The sequence below is a fragment of the Carya illinoinensis genome, chromosome 10 (assembly GCF_018687715.1).
Source record: "Carya illinoinensis cultivar Pawnee chromosome 10, C.illinoinensisPawnee_v1, whole genome shotgun sequence".
NCBI classification, from domain to species: Eukaryota; Viridiplantae; Streptophyta; class Magnoliopsida; order Fagales; family Juglandaceae; genus Carya; species Carya illinoinensis.
In genome coordinates this window covers 22,200,205-22,211,597 of record NC_056761.1, presented here as the reverse complement: position 1 = coordinate 22,211,597, position 11,393 = coordinate 22,200,205, and the positions used below count along the sequence as shown (strand labels likewise).

Genomic DNA, 11,393 nt, shown 5'->3' with positions numbered 1-11,393 from the left:
TTTTTTTTTTTCCGTTGCACTCTTCCATTCATTGTACATACCACCACTTTTATTTGTGAAACTTTTCACCATTTTATACAAGTTTAGATTTAAACAACTTTTCCCGAGGAGACGATTTAGGAATTTTATTCCTAATTATTACACGACATCCTCTTGCACTTGGGATAGCCTTTGTGCTACTCATTTTTGAGTGAGTCAGAGACCACCTATGTAAAAGTGTTAGGCTCAAGAGGGATGACAACTGTATGAAGTAGACGAAGTGGATGACGTGAGGAATAGTGGGTCACGTAGTCAAGAAATTGGTGAGGTTGAGAATTATATAAGACATGACGCAAGACAGGCTCAGATGGATGACCTAAATATTGATGCCAAAGGAAGCTAGGTGCCTTGATTCCCATAAAAGCAATTAGCCCTTTGCACTTATTGTGTGATAAGTTGGTGAGATTGATAGGATATAGCTCATTTTCACTTGGACCATGAAGGAGCGTGAGTCCCATTTGATTTTCCTGAACCGAATAAGCATTATGTGTGAGATGGAAAGTAACATCATTATTGAGACAAAATTTATTAATAGTGACAACTTGAGGATAGTGAATAATATTTTTAAGAAAAAAAACAATTGTTATGATAGTGGACAATGGATGAACCAATATGTTTAATAGACAAACCTGCACCATTACCTACACTGACAGTCTCATTACCATCAAACGAGCATTTGGAATCAAGACTCTTAGCATTATTAGTTATGTGAGCATTAGCACTGCTATCCGCAAGCCATTGACCATTCAGAAATTCTACATTAATATCAGCAACCATGGCTGCCAGTTCTGTAGGAGGATGACCTCCTTGAAATGAAAATCCATTTGCTGAAAATAGTGCAATGCCTAAATTGTTACCCTTGCAAATCTGGCAAGGTGAACGGCCACCAAAGTTGGAAGTGGAAATAGAGCAAACGTCCTTGGTAGATATGGGGGACGAAGGTTTGATGGAGAAGTTTGGCTTTGTAGCGTTGGTGCCTGAAGACACAGAAAATTGTAGTTTACGCTTCACAGGCTGAAACTTTGGCCGATTGGTGAATAAAGCAAAGGAGGACATCTCTGGCGCAGGATTGAGTGGAGCACAGCAGTTTAGAATAGTTTCATTATTCATCAATTCAGACCTGAAATCAAAAAAGGACATAGAAGTCTCCCGAGTGTGGAAGGAGTAAGAGGTGATGAATTGTGTAAAAGTAGGATTAAGACCCCCAATAATAAAGGATATAAGATCATCATCATCGACTGGTTTTCCAACCGCAAATAATTGATCAGCCAAGAACTTGGCTTCAGACAGATACGAAGCACAAGTCAACGAACCTTGTTGAAGATTTTGTAGCTGACATTCCAAATGGCAAATGCAGGATTTTGACTGGGAAGCAAAAAGAGCTGCAAGAGATTGCCACGCCAAAAATGAAGAGTCCAAACCATAGAGGGAAGCCACCAGTGTAGGAGAAATAGAGGAGATGATCCAACTTAGCAGAAGTTGGTCACGACTCTACCAACTGGTGTAGGCTGGATTTACGGACTCACTTTTGGTGGCATCGTCGTCAACAAACATAGCAAGACAAGGGTTAGAGCCATCAATAAAACCAAGGAGATTGTGACTCTTGAGAATAGGTTTAAACTAAGCAGTCCACGCAAGGTATTTTGTCTCATCAAGTTTGATAGAGACAAGTTGCATTAGATTGGGGAAAACAATATTGGATGAGGAGGAAGAATCAGACTCAGCCATGTTTTAGAAAAGCGGAAGCAGGATCTTTAAAGCGTAAGCTAGATTGGCTCATGATACCATGAAAGATAATGGAAAGGAAAGATGGTTTTGGCAAGATGCCAAACCGTGTGTATCATTATAATTATATAGATGTTACAGTTGTAGGGATAAACACAACATTACAATAACAACAACCATAATAGTTAGGATAAACACAACAAAGTACAAGTTTGAAAATCAAATATCCTAGTTTATAGGGAGCACGGGATTGAGATCCTTGATATCCTTAACACAAAAATGCTTTTAAAAAAAAACAATAAAGAAATATAACACTCATCGGTACCAATCCGAGGTGGATGTAGTATCATCCTTGAGTCTTTTGACTCTTGGTAATATATACCGAAAATATTACTATGTTTCTTAATCTATACAATTCATTTTGCTCATTTGATGTAGCTAGTGTCATGTGATTTTTTAAAAAAATTAAAAAATATATTGAAAATAAAATAGCATCTGAAAACAAAATCCTAGATTTCTTTTACCATTTTATGCTTGTGTTTTTCACTTTTTCAACAAGTCACATATTACTACATTGTAGTACTACTATATCAAGCGAACAAAATGAGTGATATAAATTAGGGATATAATAGGATTGTCCTACACATACGAGAATTTTGAAGTGTAATTAAAAACTCGTACAAATCTCGAATAGCACACCAAAGAAAAAAAAAAAGTTCCACATAAAAAAAAAAAAAAAAAAAAAAAAAAAAAGAAAGACACTTAGACCTTGTTTGTTTTCAGAGATGAGATGGGATGAGTTGAGATTAAAATTAAAAGTTGATTAAAATATTATTAGAATATAATGTTTTAATATTATTTTGGTATTGAAATTTTAAAATGTTGAATTGTTTATTTTATTTTGAGTGAAAATTTGAGAAAGTTGTGATGATGAGATGAGATAAGATGGAAAGTTTTGTGAAAGAATCTTTTAAGAACTATTTTAATATTCATTTTCAATAAACTAATACAATCATACCATTGTGTTACGATTTTGAAGGTTAAAAGTTTAACCAAATTAGTATTCGATAGTCTTAGAGCTTTTAGATCAATGGTTGGGTTTTAACCATTGGTATGAGAACGGGAACTACGTCATTGGTTCAAGTCACGATGAGGGCAACCTATATGCTGGATTAAAATATCTTGTTACTATGTATGGATATGGTATTAAGTTAATTAATACTAATAAATGAGTGAAGCCGCCATAAAGGAAATGACTATCACCAAGTTAGTGTTAATAGAGTGGACCGCTGTAGACATCGAATCCAGAAACGTTGTGGAATGTTATAATCATGATGATTCAAGGCTTAACTTAATTAGTATATAATAGTCATAGGGCTTTTAGATCAATGTTTGAGTTAAGGATTGGGTCTTTAACACTCTGTATTAAAAATAAATTTCAATATTATAAATTTAACAATTATTTTATGTAAAGCAATAAAATAGTTGCAAAATAGTTATTAGTAGATTATTTTCTAAAAGAAATAGTAATTTGAAAGAGAAATACTACAAAAAAACCTTTACACCACACACATCCATTAACAAAAATGTAATTTGTTATTTTTGTCACTATTTAAATATATAAATATTTAAGTACTAAGATAAAAGACAAAATTGACAAACCAGAATGTGACATAAAAGACAAAATTGACAAACCAAAATTGGTGTAAAAGCTTGTACATAGAATTTTTCATTTCTTTAAAAGTTTTGCTATTCATAAATCCCATAAATTACACACCATATAATTTTTTAATTTTTTTAATTTTATTTTTCTTAAAATAATTGAATTCTTCTATTCATAATCAATATACTACACATTTAGTAAGAGAAAAAAATTAAAAAAATAACAAAAAGAATTATGTGTGATGTATAAAGCTTGTTAATAGAATTTTTCTTTGGAAAAAGCGATGATCCTATCCCTATATATACACTAACGAGCAGCAATAATCTAAAAATGTTCTTCCGCTTGGCCTATGTGCCTCCATTCGTCATTACTATTGACAAAGTTTTTGGTTCCTTTTTTTTATGAACTTCTTTCTCGCCGTACACTTGAGCATTCTCCTTGCAGCTTTGACCAGCCAAAATGCCTAATGTCGGAGGAGTTCCTGCGGATGGTGTGCCAGGCAAGGTGTACACGGGGAAACTTACTCCTTTTGTAACCGTAACGTGTATTGTCGCAGCCACGGGGGGCTTGATTGTCGGTTATGATATTGGAATTTCTGGTAAAGAATACGCACTTCGAATCGAAATCCTAATCAAACATCGAAATCGCTTTGCTTTTTAATCTAAATTATGATTATGTGTTGACAGGTGGAGTGACGTCAATGGACCCGTTTTTGAAGAAGTTCTTCCCGTCGGTGTACCGGAAGAAGCATGAGGAATCATCCACCAACCAGTACTGCCAATATGACAGTGAGACGCTGACAATGTTCACGTCGTCCCTGTATTTGGCTGCTCTGCTTTCATCCATCGTGGCGTCCACTGTGACACGTAAATTCGGTCGCAGGTTGTCCATGCTCTTGGGCGGCCTGCTCTTTTGCGTGGGTGCCATCCTCAATGGCTTTGCCCAAGCCGTCTGGATGCTTATGGTCGGCCGAATGTTACTCGGTTTCGGTATTGGGTTTGCAGGACAGGTATTCTGTTTTTTTCTCTGTTCCGTGATCTGGGATATCTTTTTTTGCTTTCGGAGTAGTTTCTTATATATTTTTTGCCGCTTTGGATCTTGAATTTTCCTAAAGTTGGAAATTCTTGGTGCTTTTATTTTGGTTCAGTGAACGTTGTGTGGAGGAAAAGAACCAAAAATAAATAAATAAAATGCTGTCAGAAAACAAAACTAAACACAATAGTTTATTCCGTTGGGTCTTCAGATTGGCCGAAACTGTACTTTTTTACTTCCAGATCTTCTTATATTGTTTTGAAATGATTTCAAGTATTCTAAGGGATTAGTAGCATAAAAATTAGCGAATAATTTTAGCATTTGTGCTTTCATATATATATATATATAGTTCGATGCGGATATGTGGTTTTTAGGTTCCATTTCTCTGATTGCTTAATGGATGTAGAGATACGAGCTTCTTCTACAGTTTTTCCGAATCTTGTTCTTAATAAATAGAAGTAAACACTTTGGGAAAGAAAAGATGGACACGATTCGTCCCTCCCCAGAAACCAAAGGCGACTTTGGACTAACTGGAACTGCAGAACACTGTTTTCATTAGAATTCGTTGAGAAAAGTCTTCATGATACACCATAAATGACCTCACTGCCGTGTTCTTTGACTTCTCCTCAATAATTTACTTGAAGAATCCACAACGTGTGGATGACGATTTTTGTCTTTTCCAAGGAGCATGGCAACTTGACAACTAGGCGTTGGATAGAGTACTGAAGCTAAACATCAATATTGATTTTATAAAAATTTATATAGATGACAATAAGTTACAGTGCATACTCTCTCTCTCTCTTTTCTATGTGATCTTCAAGTTCGGACAATGTGGGATATTTTCAGAAATTAGGTAGGTGTGGTCCCTACATTTGGCAAGTATTGATTTGGAAGTGAATCTGGTCACTTTTTCTGTACATGCAGTCAATTCCTCTCTACATCTCCGAGATGGCCCCTCACAAGTATAGAGGAGCCCTAAACATTGGTTTGCAGTTATCAATCACAATTGGTATCCTTATTGCCAATGTGTTGAACTACTTCTTTGCAAAGATCAAGGGTGGGTGGGGATGGCGCTTGAGCTTGGGTGGGGCCATGGTTCCTGCCCTCATAATCACCGTTGGATCACTTGTTCTTCATGATACCCCCAACTCTATGATTGAGCGGGGCCTACACGATGAGGCCAAAGAGAAACTCAAAAGGATTAGGGGCGTAAATGATGTTGAGGAAGAATTCAGTGACCTTGTTGCTGCTAGTGAAGCATCAAAACTAGTGGAGCACCCTTGGAGAAACTTGTTGCAAAGAAAATATAGACCTCACCTCTCTATGGCAATCCTAATTCCCTTCTTTCAGCAACTCACTGGGATCAATGTTATCATGTTCTATGCACCAGTTTTGTTTAACACGATTGGGTTTGGAAGCGATACTTCCCTCATGTCAGCGGTGATTACTGGAGGTGTTAACGTTGCTGCAACATTTGTTTCTATTTATGGTGTTGATAAATGGGGAAGGAGATTTCTTTTCCTCGAAGGTGGAATTCAAATGCTCATATGCCAGGTAACTATTCATAATAAAAAAATATAGTCACAAGATTAAGACTTGTTGCCTGAGCTTATAAGGTTTTAAGTGGGAGAGAGATAGATATATGAAATAGGTCCAACAATATTTATTTTTGTCTATACAAAATACTCCAAACGGTATTAAATTAACAATAACTGTTTTAGGTTTACTTTATGTATCTCTCTATCACTTGAGACCCTAAAGTTCGGATAATAACTTAAAGGATATCTTTTTCGTACTGACATTAATTAGTTGACCTATGATTATATGGTTTTTATCTGTCGGTGCAGGCTATTGTTACAGCTGCAATTGGTGCTAAATTTGGAGTGGATGGAGAACCTGGTGAGTTGCCCAAGTGGTATGCAATTGTTGTGGTGCTTTTCATTTGCATCTATGTTGCCGGGTTTGCATGGTCTTGGGGTCCCCTTGGCATCTTGGTGCCCAGTGAAATCTTCCCTCTTGAAATCCGATCTGCTGCTCAGAGTGTCAACGTGTCTGTCAACATGATTCTCACGTTAGTTATTGCTCAAAGCTTCTTATCCATGCTGTGCCACATGAAGTTCGGGTTATTCCTCTTGTTTGCCTTCTTTGTGTTGGTGATGACCATTTTTGTCTACTTTTTCCTTCCTGAGACAAAGGGTATCCCAATTGAAGAGATGGGCAGGGTTTGGAAGACCCACTGGTACTGGTCCAGATTCGTGGGCGATGATAATCACCCCAACGTGGAGATGGGCATGGGAGCTGCCCGGGCTATAAAAAACGTGTGTTAGCATTTTTGTTTTTCATATAAAGGGCTTTCTCAATCTGTCAACAGATCATGGTCCAGCCTATTATGGACCCACCCATATATACCAATCCATTCAAAAGGAAATACAGATTCAGCATGGATTTACTGCTTTGATCCATTATATTGATAATTGTGTAATTACTTCAATCCAACCTGATCTCGGTAAATAGGAAAATGCTACTTACTCTTTTTACTAACTTTTGATGAGAGTTATTGCTGAGATTTTTTAATTTTATTTTTTTACTTAATAATTAAATAAGTGTCTTTTAATAATATTGTGTTTTTTCAAAAAAATAAATAAATTTAAAAGTGTTTAAAAAATACATGTAAAAGAAAGCAAATATATATATATAGTGTTAAAAAAATACATGTAAAAAAACAAAAAACCCAAAACCAACTAGCGGGAGCTCCTAGCAACGGCTGTAGAGCCACCCATAGGCAAAAGTGCTGCGATATCAATCACAGAGTGGAGTAATCGGATTCTTTTATGTTTTGGTTTAAGAAGTCATATGATTTCTCACGTTAAGAATGAATAAAAACAAAAACAAAAACAAAAACACATCTTATTATATTTTATATATGTAGAAAACTATATAAATTTAATGTGAATTCCAAAAGTACAAAGGTGACATACTCAGCCAAAAAATAAGGACAAGGTTGATATTTCAAGAGTATGATCACCATAATCTTTGTAGAATATTATTAGGCAATATGCTTGTTTTCTACAGAACATCTGTGTTTGCTAAAAGCCATCATAGCCAAATATATTCAAATAAGGTGATGGCCATTGCAGTCTCAATATAAATTTACAAAGAATTAATTAATTTTTTTTTTAATCTATACCAAGAAATCATAGATGCCCTAAGTTAGAAGAAATAGTCTGTGTTGAAGCGACAATCAACTGGATCACCCACTACAACAAATTTGATTTTTAGGGATGGAATTTATTTAATCCCTAAAAATACTTTTTAGAGAAAAAATTTAAATTTCATCTCAAAATATGTAAAACCTTATAAATCCATTCAAACGGATACATATTAGTTTAAACCGGAGATGATCTCGGAGATTCTGGAACAAATTATATCATCTCCAAAAATCTAAACCGTTCGGACTAATAAAATTTAATTCGAATAGTTAATTAATCTATTCGAATACAATATAATATGTTCAAATGGTTATTACCTTGTTTGAACGATATATTTTTTGAATGGTTATTACCTTGTTTGAATGGTTATTACCTTGTAATAATATATATTTTTTCTATTAATTTGTTATCATTTTCAAAGTAAATGAAAATGTCTATACATTATATATTATGATTTACAATGAATTAAAATACTTACGAATTCATAAATTAATTTTATGTAATTAATTTTAAAATATTTTAGTTAAATAAATATTACTTTAAAGATAGTGTCATTTTTTCGATTATTGTGAATATTAAGTATAATGAAAAGAAAATATAATTAATAATAAAGAGGCTAGCAAATACTAAAAATAAAAACTATACATTAATTACATCCCAAAATGAGTTAGACATTCTATACAACATAAAAAAAGTAAAATAATAATTAACAATATCTATTTGTTAAGTAAATCAAAATCCTCCTGTAAGGTATATAAGCGTCCATCAAGGTCCTTAAGCTTCTCCATGATGGACTCAATGAACTATTGCTTTATACTTTTGCGATGCTCTGCCAATAAAGCTTGTACCTCATCCGAAGTAGCCCCAATAAGCTATCTCTCAACACGGGCAGAAGTAGTAGAAGCTGGATCAGTAGGGGAAGGCAAATCCTGTACTGCATGAGTCTTCAGCAAGTGATCTTTGCTCTTGCTGAATGTGATCTTGTTAACGAACCCCATCTGTGGCAACCTCCGCTCACTCAAAGTCACTGTAACCTCCGATTGGAGTAGGATGTTAGATATCAGCAGTGCAAATGGTAGACTACCTTCAACCGAATAGCACGACTCTGTTCGAATACGGAGGAAGAAATACAATGCCAGATCAATTGGCTCCCCCTGTTCTATCCATAATAAAAATCTGGTCCGCTCGATCTTGAAATCAGTCTTATGTTTTTTCAAATCAATGTTATACCCGACAATCTGATTAAGCATTCTGAAAAATACTATACAGTCGGCCTATAGGATCACTTTACTACCATCATATAGAGGAGCCGAAGGGTCTCGCACTAGCTCACGAACCTGATCGTCTGTAAGACTATCATCAGATACCTCATTGCCGCTCTCACTATCATTTGAGCCAGCATCCAACTCTGCGGTCTCTACACCTGGAGTTGGCGATGAGGGTACGGCTGGTGTGTCCTCATTAGATGGTGCAGTCGTTACTCTTGGTGCTGCCGTTGCTGCTACAGGATATGTACCGGGCTCCTACTGTAGATCAAGAAACTCAATAATAATGTGGGGAGAGAAGATAATACTCACTCCTCGGACTAAGTTGTAGCACAGAGCATCACCAGACTGCTCTCACATGGCATGGTAAAACTCAGCGACCATCTCAGGATATACTATGTCCCTCTGCTGACAGATCGGGATCCATCCACAATTGGTGATGATGTCATGTATTCTCCGTTTCTCCTAAGTAAGATAGTGGAAGTCATCCAGAATGATCTCCCGCTCAACTAGTATAGGCCTCACGACCAACTGAGAAGGAGTTGCTCTACTACTTTGGCCTGTCTGGGGTCGAGAAGATTTTCTTCTGCTGCTACTTGCCATTAGTATATTGTTGATTCACAAAATAATTATGTAATCTAATTAAAGTGAAGAAGTTTGATGCTATTTGCCAAGTGTTTGGCAACTGCTTATTCAAATGGATTCCAAACCGTTCGAATAAGCGTTGGCAAATATCATCTTTAGTTCGAATGACCTAAAATTTCATTTGAATGATATTAAATTCTATTCGAATGACCTTATAAAACTGCATTCAAATGACCTTAAATTCCATTTATTCCATTTAAATGACCTTAAATTCCATTTGAATGGCCTTGAATTTCTTTCGAATGACATTAAATTCCATTCGAACGAAAATGAGCTAAACAGACATGACTGAGTCGACTCAGTCCCCAATTTACAAATCTTGGATTCACCATAATCCAAGGTTTTAATCAGTAGAAATGATTTAGGAGTGAAGCCCCATCATTTCTACCAATTACTTTTGTGTCATTTGGCCCCAAAACAACAAAATGGGGTTGGATTGATTCAAAATCCGACCCCCTCAAAACCAATGTTTATTTTCAAAAAACAATAAATCAACGGACAAGATGAGGACCCATGCCTCTTGTTCTTGGAGATTTGAGGACTTGGTCGGAGTTGGTGGCGGCATTGTGGCTACGAACGGTGGAGGATTCGATTAGATGGTTTGAATGAGAGAAAGAAATGAACAGAGAAGAAACTGTATCGTGACTTATAAAACGTCATTTCGTTTGAACGGAAAAGGTATAAGTTCAAACAATAAGGGTTTTAGTTCAAATGAAATATATAATAATGAGAAAAAAATGATATATAAGTACAACAAGTAAAAAAATACGTTTTATATCACTAATACTATTATATAATATTAATATTAATAATAATAAAAAATTTCTGGACTAGTATATATAATATAGTATATATAATATATATCAGATAAATATATATAGTATATAGTATAGAGTATTTAATTAAAAACCTATGTATATATTATAAGTAACTAGTATATATATAATATACTATATATATTATGCATTAGATGAGTATAAAATAGTATATAGTAAAACATTGCGTTATAAAGTAATATATTAAGTATATAGTAAAACATTGCATTATATATAAGTATAAAATACATATATTTAATATACTTATATTGTATATTAGTAATAAACTAAATACTTAGAATATATTATATAAGTATTACAGTACTATTAGCTTTCATATATTTATGCTATTTGTACTATAATATCACTTAGTATTATACTATTAGTGATACTTAGTATTATACTTATAGTGATACTAATAAGTATAACACTATTAGTGATACAAAATAAAATTTATATTATTAGTAAAACTTAATATTATAGATTTATAAGGAACTTAGTATTATACTATTAGTGACACTTAGTATTATATAGTGTATATAGTTTTAATATATACTAATAATAATATTGGGTGTATTATGTATATTTATATATTGCTATAATTATCTATTCGAATGAACTTCAATATAGTTCGAATAGAGATAAAGTCTGTTCGCACCAATTTTTTTGTTTGGAGGGAAAGTTTGCACCAAATTATCAATATATGCTAGAGAATATTTTTTTTTTGTTTGAACTCTAATATTATCAGTTCAAACGGGAAAATATTGTGGGAAAAATTTGTATTTTTTTTATTTTCGCATTCGAACTTCTAAAAAATCCATTCGAGCGGAAATTCACATATTATTAACCCAATCATTTCATTTCAATTCACTCGGATTGAAGTTTGTGAGAGAGAGAGAGAGAGAGAGAGAGAGAGAGAGAGAGAGAGAGAGAGAGAGATGGCTTTGAGAGAGTGTTTTGGAGAGAGAGAGCTTGAAAGAAGTGAGAGAGAAGAGATTCT

General features: G+C 34.4%; 2 protein-coding genes across 2 annotated transcripts; one reads left to right on the top strand and one right to left on the bottom strand.

Annotated features, from left to right (window-relative positions):
* Window positions 1-465: 465 nt before the first annotated feature.
* On the bottom strand, window positions 466-1,593 carry LOC122278553. The gene is made up of 3 exons (XM_043088733.1): window positions 1,566-1,593; window positions 669-1,421; window positions 466-506 (listed from the first exon to the last, which is right to left on the bottom strand). The coding sequence occupies exons 1-3, from the start codon at window positions 1,591-1,593 to the stop codon at window positions 466-468; spliced, it is 822 nt and encodes a 273-aa protein (XP_042944667.1).
* Window positions 1,594-3,733: 2,140 nt separating this feature from the next.
* LOC122278058 (sugar carrier protein C-like) lies at window positions 3,734-6,919 on the top strand. The gene is made up of 4 exons (XM_043088131.1): window positions 3,734-4,025; window positions 4,114-4,436; window positions 5,384-6,013; window positions 6,307-6,919. The coding sequence occupies exons 1-4, from the start codon at window positions 3,887-3,889 to the stop codon at window positions 6,784-6,786; spliced, it is 1,572 nt and encodes a 523-aa protein (XP_042944065.1). The 5' UTR covers window positions 3,734-3,886; the 3' UTR covers window positions 6,787-6,919.
* Window positions 6,920-11,393: the final 4,474 nt, after the last annotated feature.

Excerpts from the sequence above, each read along its gene's own strand:
- LOC122278553 (XM_043088733.1), bottom strand. The coding sequence starts at position 1,593 with ATGTTTGTTGACGACGATGCCACCAAAA. Across the intron at positions 1,422-1,565 it reads TGACGACGATGCCACCAAAA|CTCTTTTTGCTTCCCAGTCA; the intron begins GTGAGTCCGTAA and ends AATCTCTTGCAG. Across the intron at positions 507-668 it reads CAGTGTAGGTAATGGTGCAG|GAAAATCAAATGGGACTCAC; the intron begins GTTTGTCTATTA and ends TATTCGGTTCAG.
- LOC122278058 (XM_043088131.1), top strand. The coding sequence starts at position 3,887 with ATGCCTAATGTCGGAGGAGTTCCTGCGGATGGTGTGCCAGGCAAGGTG. Across the intron at positions 4,437-5,383 it reads GTATTGGGTTTGCAGGACAG|TCAATTCCTCTCTACATCTC; the intron begins GTATTCTGTTTT and ends CTGTACATGCAG. Across the intron at positions 6,014-6,306 it reads TTCAAATGCTCATATGCCAG|GCTATTGTTACAGCTGCAAT; the intron begins GTAACTATTCAT and ends CTGTCGGTGCAG.